The sequence below is a fragment of the Phasianus colchicus genome, chromosome 4 (assembly GCF_987193195.1).
Source record: "Phasianus colchicus chromosome 4, bPhaCol1.hap1.1, whole genome shotgun sequence".
In the NCBI taxonomy this organism is placed as follows: domain Eukaryota; kingdom Metazoa; phylum Chordata; class Aves; order Galliformes; family Phasianidae; genus Phasianus; species Phasianus colchicus.
The window spans coordinates 6,757,580-6,774,635 of NC_143439.1; the positions used below are offsets into that span (position 1 = coordinate 6,757,580).

The following is a 17,056-nucleotide window of genomic DNA, read 5'->3' on the forward strand; positions in this document are numbered from 1 at the left end:
TGTACTGTTGTGCAAGTCTTGCTCAAAATACATCCAGCTTAAAAATCCACTTAATCTGAGGTGAGTCCTTTCATAGATCCTTAAACAGTTTACTAGTGATTGCTGTTTGCTGCCTTTCAGTACCCAAAGGAAGCCTACAAACAGGAGGGGAATCAACTCCTTGAAAGGGTAGATAACTGCAGGATGAGGGGAAATGGTTTGAAGTTGAGGGAGGGAAGATTTAGGGGGAAGTTCTTTACTATGAGAGTGATGAGGTGCTGGAACAGCTGCCCAGAGAGGCTGTGGATGCCCCGTGTATCCCTAGAGGTGTTCAAGGCCAGGTTGGATGGGGCCCTGGGCAGCCTGGGCTGGTATTAAATGTGGAGGTTGGTGGCCCTGCATGTGGCAGGGGGTTGGAGATTCATCATCCTTGAGGTCCCTTTCAACCCTGGCCATTCTGTGATTCTGTGATTGTTAAACCTAGAAAATTATTCCTACAGTCTGCATGCATCCTATTTAGCGACAAAAAATCTTTGTGAGTCATCAGACCAAAATTGCAAAGCCTCCTTAAGAGAACTGATTTTTAACTTGCATCTTCATTTCTAATCTCAGCATCCTTTTTCCATCTATGCACTCCCGTGGGAAATAAGTCAAGAGGCTCGATTTGTCACCTGCACTTTCTTCAGTTGGAATGAAGCGCTGCGGATACAAATTACAGACAGAAAACAGACAGGTGAGACCTCAGGTTGGAGTATTTCGCACCGCTATGCTCCGACCCGAAATCGGCACGCCGCGGGACGGAAAAGCGGCGCCACCTGGTGGTCGGCGGGAGCTACTGCAGGCCCGCAGCCGCTGGGCCGTAATCGGCTGAGAGCAAATCGCGGAGTAACCGACCCCAATGTTTCCTCGGCCTTTGCTCCGTTCCACGAAGCATAACGGCGGCAGCCCGGAAACAGAACAACAAGGTCACGTTGCAAGCAGCTCCGATCCACCTGGCGCTTTTCCGGCTCCTCCCCCCATTAACCCGAGCTTAAAATAAATAAAGGAGGGCGGAACGGCCCCTCGCACGACTTCGGCACGCCCCTACGCAGCGGCAGCGCCCCGGGCCAGCAGCCCGCCTCCCGCGGCCCTTCTCTCCGCCCACCCGCTGCGGACGGGGTCGCCGCCGGCTCCGCGCCGTGCCGCCGGTAGGTGCGAGCGGCCGCCCCGCCAGCCGCATCGACGGGGGGGTGCGGGCCTGAGCATGGCATGGCATGGCATAGCATGGAACGGCATGGCTGGGCTGGGTTCCGAGCGGATCGTGGGGTCGGGGAGCGCCGAGACGGGCGAACGGAACGGCGCTCCGCGGTGACGTTGGAAGCGGCGCTTTCCCAAAGCGCGGCCGCCCGAGGCGTGCTTCCACGGCGTTGTTCCGATAGCCGAAAGAGGCGGCTCGGCGCTGCTCTTGCTAGAAGGGCAAGCTGCCAGCTGTCACTCAGAATCCGTGCCTGGTTGTCCGGACAGGCGGTAGAAGTCCTGGAGACGCTCAGAGCCAGGCTGGGAGCACACGGTACTGCTGTAGGTATCTGTCCCTGTCCGCTGCCTCTAAGGCTCCCCTCCGACTCAAACGGTTGCAGTCCTGCTGTGCGCGATCGTGGCAACAGGAGGGAAGCCGTGGCCCAGAAGAAAACTCCTTCGTTCCAAAAAGAAAAGATCCAATATTGACTTAAATGCAAATTGATGTGATAGAGCTTATCTGTGGGTAGGACCGTTTGGCGGCGTTACTCGTGGCAGATGCACGTTCCAGAAGCAGGAGGGTTCCCATTCATTTTCCCCCTCGATGCTCAACTAATTGCTCTTTCCTCACAGACATGAATTATTCTCGGTTTCTCACAAGTGTGAGCGCAGCAAGAAAAGCATCTCCAATAAGAGTTCTGAGTGAGTATGCGCCCGCTGCTGGCAGGTTCTCTTAAGAGTATCATCTCGTGTTCTAGACTTTGTGGAGGTGCCGTGATGAAAGACTTGAGCAGGCTTGAGAGAAAGGTGTTCACAGGGCCAGTTAAACACGACTGCTTTAATCTAGAGATGTCAGGTACGGATAAAAAGAATAGCCTTGAAACGTTCATTTCAGAAACTCATCCAGACAAAAGAAATAGTGTTGTTGTCACTTAAACAAGGGCCTGAAAGTCTCTGCTATCACTCCTGCAGCAGGGGTTTTGGCACAGCTTGCAATGAATTGCCACTCGTTGTCCAATTGTCTAATAAGTACTGCAGAACAAACTCAGTATTGGAAGGCACTGAGCCAGACCTGATTGCATCCGTCCTCTCACATCCGAGCTGAAAGCATCAAGTCAGCACAAATTCCATATTGTGAACAAGTTCACTCGCCAAGGTCCAGTCTGTGCCCCTAGCAGAGCACAGATTGGATGTGAATGATTGTGAAATTGTATTTAAAGCAAGAGTTATCATTTCCTTCATACCACCTTATTTACACAGTGCCTCTGCTGCTAAAGCCACGCTGCCAGAAGCATTCCCGCTCCTTTATTTAAAAGCTATGATCAGATGTAACTACCAGTAGTAGTAAAACAAAACAAACTTGCCTGGGTTATTATTAGATAAAGCGTGTGAGCAACTGCTGCAATAATCAAATTGTAATCAAGGTATTTTCTTTTTACTGTAGCTGAATTGATGCAAAAGTCTCCTCCGTCTCTCATCTCTCTGGCTGGAGGGGCACCAAACCCTGCTGTTTTTCCATTTAAGAAGGCTACTATTGCCACTGGACATGGAAATGCTGTTGAGATTGGGGAAGACTTAATGAAGAGGGCTCTTCAATACTCTGCCTCAGCAGGGTATCTGCAAAGGCTGCTTGCACTAAAAGATGGCAGAATGAAAGAATCCTGAAGTTCTCTATCATTGCCTTAATTGATCTTTACTGAAACAGCTTTAACTTCTTCAAATTTTCCTCAGTGTTTATGTTTCAGTTTAAGCAGGAGGTTCTGAGTAGATGAGCACTTTTTTTAAACAAGCCAGAGATTTCCCAGCTGTTTGTATCTGATATACTCCCAAGTCAGTAAAAGGACTCATCCTGTGTTTTGTATTAAGCTGTTCAATGAATGATGTAGTATTGACGTGCAATTTCCAGATCCTGGAGCATTCATTTTGCCTTTATTTGGTACCCTAAAGAAGTCGACACATAGCACCTGTGGTGCTTGAACTGAGATTTTTATAGTATTGGCATTTTTAGTACAAAAATTGCATATATGCTATGTTAGCTTAGTGTTCTTATTAACTCCCCGTAGGCAGCACCAAGTCAGGCATGCAAAAATATGCACGTACCTACGTAGTCACATAGGGCATTAATCAGTGCAGTTGCAGCTTTTCCTAATACTTAAGTGAACACAACTTTAGTAAACAGGCATTTGTAGATGTATTACAAGACTTTATCTTAAAACAATTTAAAAAAAAACTCATTTCCAAGTTTCTTGCTAGCTGTACCTTACTTCCAGAAGCACGGCAAGCTTTGTCAGATAGCCACATCTGAGTATGGAAAGATTGTTCCTAGGAACAGATCCTGTTTAACCTCCACCCATGTTCCATCCTCAGTGAACCATTTGTGCCCAGATTTCTCAGTCATCATTCGGTGTGTGGACTGTAGATGCTCATCTTTGCTGCTCTTCCAGTAGAAAGATTGATATCTTTACCATTATTTGATTAAAAAAAGTCAAATTGGCATCTGAGTATAGTTGTGAGACAGTGAAAGCCAGACTCAGGACTGTGTGCTAGATTTGACAGTATTTAGAGGAGCAGCCTCTTCTTGGCCTGTGTAAGATGTTAGATGCACCTTACCTCATTCCTCTTTCAGGATTCCAGAACTGCTGTCATGGCTGAAGAATTTTCAGAGGAATCTACACAATCCCCCCACAGCCAACTACAGTCCTGAGCGAGGACAAATGGAAGTGTGTGTCACAACTGGCAGCCAGGAAGGCTTATGCAAAGTAGGACCAAGAACTCAGTATATTAAAAGTACTTCTTTCAAGATGTTTTCTTCAGCTATACTTAGCATTAAGCATCAGTGCAAAGCTTTGTGTAGAGTATTTGTTAAACAGACACCTCAGGCTATCCATACAAGGTAACAGAACTTAAAACACGTTGGGCAGTCTCTTGTCAAACATACATGAATGCTCAGATATACCAAAAAGCCTGTCAGAAAATATACTAAGATAACATTTCTTGTTACTCAAGTAATCAGCACATAGGTGCCTTATTTGCTTCTCTGTAACATGACAAACTGTATTAGTTTTCCTTGAATAATCAACCTGTTCAGTCTGCTCCGCTGCTTAGTTGATACTTTCTGCAAATGAAATGCTTTCTGTTGTACAGAGAGCTGTTCCCATTTCAAAACTGTTATTCCCTAGCTCTGTTTTGTTTCTAAAGCTGGTTGTTCATCTGTTTTCCTCACAAACAGCAGTTACTTAAATTTTTTGGGAATTACTGATGTGTAACCAAGACTTACAATCTCACTAAAGTCAGAACTGGGAAGCATATGTAAAATATTTCTAAAATAGTTTTCTTTCACAGGTGTTTGAAATGCTAATTAATCCTGGGGACAGCATCCTTTTGGATGCCCCCACATATTCTGGGACACTAGCAGCTGTAAGTATTTCATCAGTAGAAAGCTGTGAACATCAGATTTGAACAGCACTTTGGTAGCTGATCTACTTGCTTCTATCCCCTGTATTTACTGCAAAAAGGCATCTAAGAGTCAAGTTTTTACTGTTAAGTTCACAAAGAAATTCATAAAAGCTATTCCCAGGACACAGAGTCCTTTTCTAAATCCTGTAGTTTGTTCTAGCACTGAGGTCATGTTTGGGATTTGGAATAAAGTCATTACAGCAGTCAGTTCAGAATAGATTTTAAGTGGTATTTCAACAAATCATCGTGTTCTACTGAAGCGTTTTATAGTCTGATTTTACTGTACCTTACAGATTGAAATCCATGGAGGGGAGACAGCATGCTGTTTTGTTAGTATTTTTCCTGCAACTCTTCACACTGCTGTCAACATGTCATTGCAGTAGCATCATTCTGTTCTCCAGGTATTGCTGAATATACCTGCTGTGAGCAGATTCTTTCCCCTTTGTCAGTAATGAGTAGCTTACAATTCTGGCACTAGTAGAATGCAAATGATCCACTGGAAGTAGAGTTGCAGTAAACTTCCTGTCTGTGTTAAGAGCATGAAGAGAACAATTCAAACTCTCCACATGCCTTTTTGCTTGCAAAAATGTGTCATTTCCTGTAGAAGAACAGCAATTAGACATTAGTTACCTTTTTCTCCTTGCGTGGCTTAACGGGGCAAATGAAGAGGAACGTGATAAGTTTGACAGGCTACATAGCAAACCTAGACAAGCTTTGATTTGAATCATGAGGAAGTAAGAATTTTGGATAGCTATAAAGTCAGAAGGGATCATGACAGTTTTTTTCATCCTATCAACAGCTGAGACCTTTGGGCTGTAACATCATTAACGTTCCTAGTGACCAACATGGCATTATTCCAAAAGCTCTAAAAGAAATTCTGTCATCTTGGAATCCAGAAGATACAAAAAACCACAGCCCCCCTCTCCCCAAATTCCTGTACACGATTCCAAATGGCTGCAACCCAACTGGAAACTCTCTGACTGCGGATCGCAAGAAGGAGATTTATCAGGTATGTAGGAGGGGCCTCATGAATGTTGTAGGTAGAAATGGGTAAATATTCATCCTGTTGTAGCTAAAGGTACTCTGCATGCTACGTCTTATTGGTCCAGAACACGTTCTACCCAGAACTTGTTTCTAAACAAAGCCTCTTCCATGAGGAGTCTTCAGAAGCACGAGGTAAGTTATTTTTTGCAGTAGCAGTACATTGCTGCCTGCTGTCTTTGTCAGGAGCTTCGAAGTGGGTTTGCCACAAGTGTACTGTACCCTTTGAACACACCTTTAGTTATGCACCTGCCCTTGCACTGCAGGTAGTGTGTTTACTGTTTAGACTGATGTCTGAATTGGGCATCTGAAACCTCCTCCTGATTCAGCTTTACACACAGTGAAGGAGCAACCTGTGAGATCCTAATATGGTCCTGGTAATAGGTCCAGAGTACACTGGACCTGCATTTACAGTCTTTATGTTTTAATCAGTCTTTGTGTTGAATTCATTTCTTTCTTTAGCTTGCAAGAAAATATGATTTCCTTATCATAGAAGATGATCCTTACTACTTTCTTCAGTTTGAAAAGGTAATCTTCCATGTTAGGTAGCACCTTCACTTCTGATACCAAAGAACTAGAGTTTGAGCCATAAATCTTCTTCGATAGTCTTCATGTCTTTCTTCTAAGTTAGTCATATGCTTAACAGTCTATTGCTACTTTTACTTGCCCCCTTTGTGGTATTTCATTGCATCAGCCTTTTAATTGTGGTGGTTCAAATTCCTAAAGCCTTACACAAGACTGAATTTCCCTCATTACTGAGAAAATTGCAAAGATTTTGCCTGCAGAGCAGAACAAACACACCACCAAAGCAGTGCTTGAAAATAGCAGCCTCTTGATGTTCCTTTCAACCCAGTCACTTCTCCATCCAGGGGAAGATGGTCTACTTCTAATCTATCACGTCTCATTTCTACCCCTTTGCCTTTTGGCATCCGGTTATCCCAAAAGCCATAGGAAGTAGTAGTGGATAGGCAGCCTCCCTCCTTCCCTACATATTTCCTCTTGTGGGTAATAAAGTGTTTAACTGTCTTTCCTAATGGATCTGCAACAGCAGTCTGCTCAAGCACTCAGCTTTAGGAATAAAAAGCTGATCTTGTAAGGAAGCAAAACTGTTAGAAGCTAAACAGTAGTATTCAGTATTCTTTTTTGAAATACATTTTTGTGGGAGGAGGCAATAACATTGCCTACAGATACTGAATAGCATTGTTTAGCTTTGCTAGAGAACGAGGGGAGGATGCATAAAGGTAGTAGAATATTTGATAGAAGAAAAAAGCATGCTGAACTCAGATCAAAATTTGGACATACCTTCTAACTTCCCTTTGTTTGGTTGTTTTTTGTTTGGTTGTTTTTAAGTAAATGGAAAAGCTACTGTTCCATCGTTAAAGTTACAATGTCCTTTTGTATACTCCTTAAAAGCCTTGACAGAGAATTTGTTCCCCCTGCTTCTGGCATCATACCAAATCTTGAACTGAGCACTTGTGTGCTGTTCAGTGGGCTGAAGGAAACAAGGCTGATTTCTTGATGGCTTTCACAGAATATTACATCTCAGACAGCTAGTCTAAATAAACATTTGTTAGCAAATTACTGCCCCTGTCCTTTGAATGTCCATCACTAAAATATTTACTATCAAAATATGTACTTTAAAGAAATAATTATGTCTCCATAGCAAAGAAAGTAATTCCATCACAATCCCTATTAGAAACTTGAATTTTATTTCTTCTTTTTCTTTGAAGCCATGGGCTCCAAGTTTCCTCTCAATGGATGTGGATGGCAGAGTCATCAGGACTGACTCATTCTCTAAAGTTCTCTCATCTGGGTAAGGCCCACTTCAGACTCCTCAGTATTACCTCTTGATTAAGACACAAGACGAATATTGTGTACAAAAGGATCAGATGACAATTTTTTCATCTAATATCTGGTCATTTCTGGAAGGCATTTTTCTTCAGTGTACTAACTTTTCCTGTCATCTCTTGAAGGTCATTTATAATTCCAAATTCTGATTCTCTTCTGATTCTGATAGTTATGCCATCCTGCCCAGGCAGGCCAGTCTTCCAGGCACCACACAGGCAGAGAGAGTGAGATGCTGGCCTGAAGCTCTCTTCCTGGAACTCCTAGTAGTCTTTTGCCAGTTTCCTGCCTATTACCACTTCTGCAGACTCTTCCAACATATAAAAGAAATAATGGCATAATTCTCTACAATCAGAGTTATAGTGATACCTTCTAGCTTTACAGTTCTTTCAGGTTGTGTCCTCCTGAAAAATTAAGCTGGATACTCTCACACCAAACAATGCATTTGTGTTTTAATTTGCTTTTATTATTCTAATAGATATAAGAAAATAATACGAATTTTTCACTGGCAGCTAGTGGATTGTGACCCCATCCCCAAGAAAGAGAAGAGACAGCATGATGCCAAGTGTGATGACACTTCCAGAAGTGACACTACAGAAAGGCACGATGCAATTTTGTCTTTGCCAAGGACACATCTGAGCTCACTGATTGGCTTTAATAGCTGTTTGAAGAAAAACAGTCTGAGTAAAGACAGGTCATAGCAATGAAACATGAATAAGAACCTATTTTATCAGCCTGAATTCCATTTATCCTGCAGTGCTAAAAGAGCAAAAGAAGCAGCCTGTTTGTTTGCCAGCTTGCATATTTTTCCATGAACCTGAGCATTCATGACTTTCAATTATGTGAATAATCCATCTTTCCTTTCCTTTGATTGATCTTAGCTTATAAGTTGTGTAAACCTGGAGTTCAGGGCAATATTAAAGATATAAATACATGTAAGAGCCTTAGCACATTAGTGAAATGATTGTAGGTTTTCTGGTTACAAGTTAAACCATAACTCACATAAAGGATTTGCACACTGCATTTCCTATTGTAATTTTTCCTTTTCCTTCTAGGTTGAGAGTTGGTTTTCTGACAGGTCCCAAGCCTCTTATCGACAGAGTTATTCTACACATTCAGGTTTCTACAATGCACACCAGCACTTTCACACAGGCAAGTACTAAACTACCAACTGAATTGTACTTGAAAGATTGGATTCCAAGTCAGAGGAAACTAAGAACAAGCAAAGTTGCACTAGACTTTTTCAGTTTACTTACAAGAACAGATATTGATTCACCAAAAGGAAGAGATCACCAAAGAAACTGCAGCCAGAACTAGAGATCTTTGTGCAGGGAAAGCACTACTACTTCAGCTAATATAATATAATATTAAACAGCAGATTTCAAGAATAAAGATTTAAGATGTTTTATCTCTTGTCAATGGGATCACTTGAAAAACCTCAATATAAAGCAAACAGTAGAAGTTCTTCTTCCCCTCCTCCTCCTCATTTTTCTTTATGCTTAATATCTAAAATAATACTGGCAGCTCACAGACATCACAAAGGTGCCATCAGCAGCTCCTTTATAACTGGTAATAAGGAAAGGAGACATCAAGCATGTCTACACACAACTTCTAATTCCATTAGTTCATCATAGGGGCAGTAATAAAGAGACTGGAAGGAACTTCTGTAAAACAGTATACATTGCCTTCCTTTTTTGCCCAGGTTGCCATATTCAGCTCTCTATCCATTCCTTCTTCCAACTCCAACTTCCAAATGTTGCCACTGTCCTTAAAGGTAGCAGTGACATGGACTGCAATAGTCTGTTGCTACTGGCACCCCAGTTTATAAAGGGCTCCAAGAGACCCTGCATGCAATTTCTTGCACACAGGGCAATATATTTTTTGAGACTGTGGAGCAACCCTGTATTGATAGTGCATTTTGTTTCTTTAGATGATAATATCACAGCTTCTTCAGCAGTGGGGAGAAAAGGGTTTCTTGGAGCACACAGACAGGTAAGGTCATGTCATATTTTGAATCCCTTCATCTGTTATGCTGCTTCTTGCTACCTACACAAAACATATCCACGTGAGTATCCATGATGCATTTCAAATGTCATAATCAGATTTGAACCCTAAGCTTCCTACAGTAATGGGTAGCACGTTATGGTTTGTAAAGGCTTGTCACAGGATTGTAAGAAAAGCATAAGAAAGGTTCTTGCATCTGACCACAGCAGCTACTTCTGCCCCTGAGCACCAGGCTTTACCCATTCCACAAACAGTGAAAAAGAGATACTAGCCCTGGCTTTGTATTGCGTTAGGTATCACAGAATAGGTGTAAGAAACAAGAGCATAAAGATAGATTTGTAGGAGAACTCAGACTACACTTTATCTCAGCTTTCAGCAATTAGAAAACATGACTCTTAAACATCTCTCTTCACTTACCTTCTTCCTGACAGGGAGGCAGCCTTTCCTAGGCCAAATGTGTTCTTCCTCTTTACCTAAAGAAAATAATGTTGCAGTAGGCTACCCACAACCCTTTATAGCCTCCTAGAGACTGTTGTCAGGTGACTTATTTTTTATTAGGTCCTACCATTTCCACATGATTTCACTGGGATCAGGTTGACTTGTTAGATTGTGGTTTTGATTCAGAGTAAGCCTATTGTTTATAGTGATTACATTTCTGTGAAAGTTTTGCCTCATATTTAAAATTCGATTCCAACAGGAAAGTAAAATAACAGCACAGAAAAGCAAAGAAAAAAAAACGTTACCACAGAATTTATGATGCAGTAAAAACTGCAGAAGTAAAATTTACCTTTTTTTGTAGAGTGTAATAACTGCCTGAGGCAGAGTCCTTGAGATTCGTTAGCTTTTGGTAGTTAGTATTTGTTAGGCTTCATGAAATACATTCGGAAAGCAAAGCTCCATGTTCCAAGAGTATCAAAGAAAAGGGAAACTACTAAGTATGGTTCATATTTAGAGAAGGGAGCCATTTTGTACCTGATCTATGCACTCTACACCATACATTTCTGTCATGTCTATCTAATGTTGCAGAATCACAGCTGCTCCATTTTATACCAGTGAGAGTAGTCATTGTACATTGTACACTGTCTCTCTTAGACCTTGGGGTAGGGTCATTTTCCCTAGTAAGTTATTGTATTATTTTGAAATTTTAGTTGAAGTATGAAAGCAGTAGGCTCAAAGGGTTAAAACAAGGGAAGCTGTCAGATAGTCATGATGGGTTTATCATATGATCTGTTTTTATCTCATGAAATATTGTTTTTATGTGTACCTATTACAGAAAACTTAACCCAAATGCATAAATATCACATGTACTTTTGCAGGCATACAAATACTTAATTTACTTCTGTATGCATGTTTTGTGATGACTAGTGCAAACAGGGCTTGTATCCACCAACATAATAGAATGGATATCATTTATAAAGTGTTTAATACTGAACTTTCTCAGGCATGTAAGGATTAAGAAGCAGCTACAAATGCACTTTTTTTTTCTCATTGATCTGTGCTTTGTTGCAGACACCACGAAGCATTCAAGACTTTTCTAATGCATATACAAAGTTTCATATACACAGTATATTATATTGTGCTGATCTAGGATGTGTTCACATTTCTGTTAAGTGTGCATTTTGGTTGATAAGTAGAAAAGCTTTGTTTCTGCTTTTGGAAACAAATGGATTCTGAAGCACTATGAGATCATGGCTTTCAATTGGTAATGTACTTTCAGAGTTGTGGAGTTCTACAGGACCCAGCGGGATGCAATGCTCATTGCTGCTGATAAATGGTTAAAAGGTCAGTCAGTGCAACACAGCTAATAACTTATACTTTTTTTCTAGCTATTATCATCTTCGTATTCAAGAAAAATTGCTGAAGGTCACCCAAAGTGATAGATGATCACTATGAGCAAATCAGTGACGTGAAATATTAAGCTTAGGGTGGATTATCTAAGACTGCAGTTGTCCTGCTTTTCTGGTGGGGGGACAGGATAATGATGATGAGAAAAAATCTCACCACATTATCACATATAAAGCAACTTTACAGACCAAATGTATTTCACTCCATGACATTCTTTTTCTGTTTAAAATCTCTGTCTTTAAAATCTCCATCCGAAAGTGTCAGATTCAGTTGCATAATTTTAAAAGAAGATATAAATATGGTAGTAGTGATGGTCATTTTGTCTGAACATAATTTCAGACATCGCTTTTATGATTAATCACAGAGCACAGAACAAAGCTGCTCAGCAACAATGGAATTACAGTTAGTGACTATAATTACTCCTTTTAGTCAGTCTGCAGTGGAATCAGCAATAATTATTTAAGAACTGCCCACCTTCCTGTTCCTTCAGCCTGCCTTCAGAGGAGAGGTGTTCCAGCCCGTGCATCATCTTCATGGCCCTTCTCTGCACGCTCTCGGGGACCCGGATGCAGTACTGCAGATGGGGCCTCACAAGGGCAAAGTAGAGGAGGACAATCACCTCCCTCTCCCTGCTGGCCACCCCTCTTCTGATGGCAGCCAGGACACCATTGGCCTTTCAGGCTGCAAGCATACACTGCTACCTCATGTTAAATTTTTCATCAGCAGGACCCCTAAGACCTTCTCAGCAGGGCTGCTCTGAAGGGGTTCTTCTCCCAATTTGTATACATATCTGGGGATACCTTGACTCAAGTGCAAAACCTTGCACTTTGCTTTGTTGAACCTCGTAAGATTCACAAGAGCCCATCTTTTGAGTTTATCAAGGTCCCTCTGGATGGCATCCCTTCCTTCTGCTTGAATCAACCACACCACTCAGCTGGGTGTCGTCAGCAAACTTGCTGAGGGTGCACTAAATCCCATCATCTTTGTCACTGGTAAAGATGTTCTAGAGTGCCAGTCCCAAGACGGAGCCCTGAGGGACATTGCTTGTTACCAGAAGTTCATTCAAGCAATAAATTTACATCATTTACTCTATGATGTATCAAATTACAGGAAGAACAGAAATTTCTTTCTTGATTCCCTTTTCTTTTTCTCTAGGCTTGGCAGAATGGCATCCTCCTGCTGCTGGCATGTTCCTATGGATCAAAATTAAGGGAGTTTCTGATACACACCAGCTGATCATGGAAAAAGCTTTGCAAAAAGAAGTATGACCTATGGCTTAATGGCTTAAAATATTAAATGAGGAAATGATGAAATAGATTTATTTTATCTATCTGCATGTAGGCACAGACCTGTGAAAGCAGGGAACCTGTGTCCACAATCATCACTGAGTCTGAGGCATTGTTCTGCAATGTAGTGTGTTATTAGTAAAATATTTTCTTATATGTATTCAAATGTTGATATTTAATCAGCTTAAATTTATATCACATATATACTATGTACTATATATGTTATATACAATATATTCACTATATATCTAAAGTGTATTTTTGGTATTGTATATGTAATAGAGTGGGCAGCCATCATTACAGACTCTTTTTAGTATGAAAAATTAAGTGTGATTTTATTTTTAAAATTTAAGAGAGACAATACAGTGCACTGAGTAAACTGCATCCTACTGCACTGGTACTTCTAAACACTGACAGTAAACCAAATCTGGTTATGCACCAGCCTGAGAGCCCTTTGGTTTTGTTACAAAAAGTCTGATACCAGTTTGCCCTCTCAAATTTAATAGAATGTATTGTTTTCAACCTGTACGAGTGCTTCTAACTGAGTGGTTCACTGCTTTTACATAGGTGTTACTGGTTCCTGGAGGAGTGTTCAACATTGATAGTTCAGAGCCCAGTCCTTATGTCAGAGCTTCTTTCTCTCTGCCTTCTCCAGCCCAGATGGATCTGGTAAGTGAGACTGGAATTATTCTTTTTTAAACATTCTTATCAAGAACAGTTTCTCATGCAATTACATGATATGATGATATTTTTACTTCTCCTTGTGTGATTTCTTACTTGTTAGTGTGTTTGTTTGGGTATGTAGGCACTAAAGCAGTACTTTTGAAGCAGCAAGATACTTTTATCCAAATTTCCTGCAATGTGCTCCATTTAGTAATTAAGGAGTCCTATGACTCCTTAATTTTTTTTTCTGTGTATTGCATACATATAGATTCTTACACTTAGTCATCCCAGTTATTATTCAGAAGAGCTTCACTGAGGCCAAAGTTTTGCTATCTGTCTTAGCGTTAGCAAACAGCATGTATTTTTATTTTCCTTATTTTCCATCCCTGAAACTGAATTACCCTTTTTGTGTGTTGTAAGGAAGAATATTGATTTTCTTTCCTATGATTCATGTGCACGTTGCGTTTCGTTTCTCAAGAAGTAATCTGTATTTTACAAACAGTTTGGATGTTATTTGGCTGTATCTGTAAAATCAATGGGGAGAAAGTCTAGGAGATAACTTTTTGTGCAGATTTAGTGATCCTCTGATGCAGGTGCTTGAAAGTTCAGTATCTGTAGTTTTACTTTCATTCAGCTACTTGGGTCTGTAACAGATATGTGCTTCTGTTGTCCTGTATTTCTTCTTGTTTGTGAAAGAGGAAGTAATTCCTAGGCATACTGTGGACAGTCAAATCGTACCTTGCTGACACTGTACTTCTGTATGCTTCTCTTCTAAGTTGTTTTTTCTTTTCTTTCAGCTTTGGCATCTCTAGGGCTCTATAATGGGTTAAAAGGATCACTAGTTCTATTAAAACAACTGATTAGCTTTATTTCAACTCCAAATGATCATTGAGCATCAATAAGTGTATTTTTCTGTTTCAGAAAAAAAACCAACTTTCATTTTTTTATCAGATGAGTGGAAGCTTTATCTTGTCACAATATGATCTAAAGCCAGTGCATGTTGTTAGAGAAAAAGGAAAACACACAATATCAGCAGAATTTTGTAGTATAAAGCAGTGAGCTCATATGTGAGCATTAGTGTAGTTTTAGTAGATTGTGTGTTTAAGTAATGCAGGTGTATGAATTTCAATAATCTTTTATATCATTGCAGGCTTTCCAGAGACTGGCTGATCTTATAAAAGAAGCTGTATGGAAAAAATGAGTAGAGCTCATACAGCTATCAAAATCATCTCAAGAAAATATATGTTAACATCGGGATTTTGATGAACACTTTAAAAACAAGTGCAGTACCATGGATGTTTCCATTGATTCAGCTAAAAAAAAAAAAAGCAAAACAATTTGCAATTGTGAAAAACAATTTGCTGATTTTTTTCTTCTCAGTACATTGCATTGCCAAATTTATTCTAATCCAAAAACGTTTAATATGCTTAAAAACAAATGTTCTGCCTCCTGTCAAATCCATAGTATTGTTAGAGCTTGATTTTGGCCTTTTGCTTTCTGTTTGGGTTAGGAAGCAGGGAAATCAGTCACTTAGGAAGTTACACCTGAAATAGTTGTAGGCACTCTTAATCCTAACTGATAATTCTGCCAAGACCTTTTGTTGGAATTGCTTTTTTATTTTGCTTTTCTTCTTGTCCTGTGGTACATTGTCTGGTTTAAAGAAGATCAGTATTTGGTTTTACTAAAACTTTGTCAGATAAAAATGAGGTTGGAATGTTTTAAATTGGAAACTGGCGTAGCAAAGTCAAGCCACGATTACAAACGTTGGCTTTAGGTTCTTTGCAATTAGCAGTGGTCTTGCAACTAATTTTTCTAATTTTTATAGGTTTTCTGTTTGCTTGTTTCCACTTTGGTATCTTAGTAATTATTCTGTGTGTTAGAAAATGCCCAGTAAGCAAAGGCATGTGGATGTGCCAGTAGAACTGCTACCTTGGTTAACTGCAGACATCTTTTTTTTTTTTTAACTGAGCACACACTGGAATGAAGAATACCTTGACACAGATGTACAAAGCAAGCAAAACACAAAAATAAAGATGTTTTGATCTCTGGTCCCTAGATTATCATCATCCCAAATGTTAGATTCTTGGCACCACATACAAAACTTTCAGAAAGTTTTAACTGTATAGATTATTCCAGGCTTCTCGATGCATCACCCTGCAACCCAACCCACATCCCTAGGTTTCTCTCCAATCCTCACTGCAGGCAGGCAAGCTGCTGCTATTGGTGCTGCACCACAGAGTTGGACTGGGCTTGGGCACAGCTAGGACCATTGGGATGGGTGGTACAGCCCAGGAGGAGGCTGTAATTATGGTTTTCATCCTGGTGAATGAGAGAATAATACGTCTGTTGTTTTTCCTCTGGATAAATGGTACTCTTGTATGGTGACCAAGAAACTCTATTCTACAACACTGCATATTATTTTCTCCCAAGTTGAACTCTATTCCAGTCACATTGTTAAGCCCTTAGACAAACCAGCAACCTCCACAATTAGAGGTACCTTTTCATAGCATTCCTAATGAGTCCACTTTTCTCTCTAGTTGAGATTTATTAAAAATAACAGTAGGTCTTTTAACTGACCCCAAAACTTATTATTAGCACAGTTCTACAAATGGAGATCTCAAAGACATATATCGGGACTTTTACACAGGTGAGTACCATGGGAAAATAAGAATTAGACAAGTTTCCATTTTATCCATACTAATTCTGCTTTCTTGCATGAGGTTAAACAGGAGCAGATTTACAGAGCTGCCAAAAGAGAACATGTAGAATTAATACAGTGCCAGTAAAGGAAAATGTTAAGGGAACAAAGCTTTTCTTTGTAAGCTTTACTGTATTAAAAGCATGGTCTGTAACACCTGTATTAAAAGAGCATGGATATGTAGAGCCTCAGGGCTCACAATAAAAGGAAAAATGGTCTGGAAAGCAATGAATGGTTTCAGGTTAAAGGGGTGTTCAGTGCTCCAGCAAAGAAGCAGAAGGATGAATCATTTTAGCTGATCTCCAGAAGATAATATTTAGATGGAGTTTAATCCACAGAACTGCTGTCCTACCGCTCAAAATGAGGACAAGATCACTGACTGGCAAGGCAGCACTCAAATTATTGAACAGGAATAACGATACTTCTTGCCCTGTAAGCCAGGGAGCGAGAGTGCCCCGGAGTCCCAGGCCCTTTGCAGTGGTGGCAGTGGCTGGGGTCCCCCTGTAAGCAGGGCAGCCGACTCTTTGGCCGCTGCTTTTTGTGTGCCCAGCTCCATTTGCCCAGTCTGCCCGCCTCTGTGATCCCCCGCAGCACCGGCTGGAAGCGCGCCGTGCGCCAGTGAGGTGAGCAAAGCTGCTCAAAGGAGTTTTTGCTGGGGTGGGTGGACTGGGGAGGGGGCATGCAAGGCCTTCGTTGGCTGGGTGGTCGCGTGCCGAGTTCCTTTGCGATGTCGGGTTTCCCTTTTTCTTCAGGTGGTGGGGGGCGGGGGCGTGTGGGCTTGCCGCTGGGCAGGTCTAACGGTGTCCCCACTGACGTTTCAGGAGCTGCTGCAGAAGAAAGAAGAAGGAGCGGCGTGGGGACGACGCGGGAGGCAGGAGCGAGCTTGCATATTCTGTTGGCTGTCAATCTTGTGCAATTAACTTGTCTTTTGGACCCTCAATGTTGAAAGTTGAAATGCGTGTATTGCTCTTGTTTGCTCTGTTTTGCCTCCATTGGTCTTTCAGAATAAAATTTATTTGCCTGT

The 17,056-nt window shown here is 41.1% G+C and overlaps 1 protein-coding gene across 2 annotated transcripts; it reads left to right on the forward strand.

The window, feature by feature from the left end:
• The first annotated feature begins 823 nt into the window (after positions 1–823).
• AADAT (aminoadipate aminotransferase) lies at positions 824–17,056 on the forward strand. Of its 2 annotated transcripts, XM_031613842.2 has the most exons (15): positions 824–1,166; positions 1,828–1,896; positions 2,639–2,807; positions 3,821–3,953; positions 4,537–4,611; positions 5,450–5,659; positions 6,154–6,219; positions 7,422–7,504; positions 8,592–8,688; positions 9,467–9,528; positions 11,258–11,322; positions 12,541–12,647; positions 13,239–13,340; positions 14,485–16,655; positions 16,854–17,056. In XM_031613842.2, exons 2-14 carry the CDS (start codon positions 1,830–1,832, stop codon positions 14,533–14,535), a joined length of 1,287 nt encoding a protein of 428 aa, XP_031469702.2. In that variant the 5' UTR covers positions 824–1,166; positions 1,828–1,829; the 3' UTR covers positions 14,536–16,655; positions 16,854–17,056. The 2 variants fall into 2 exon arrangements, with proteins under 2 accessions (XP_031469702.2, XP_089994622.1); XM_090138496.1 differs by lacking the exons at positions 6,154–6,219; positions 7,422–7,504 and adding an exon at positions 8,049–8,137.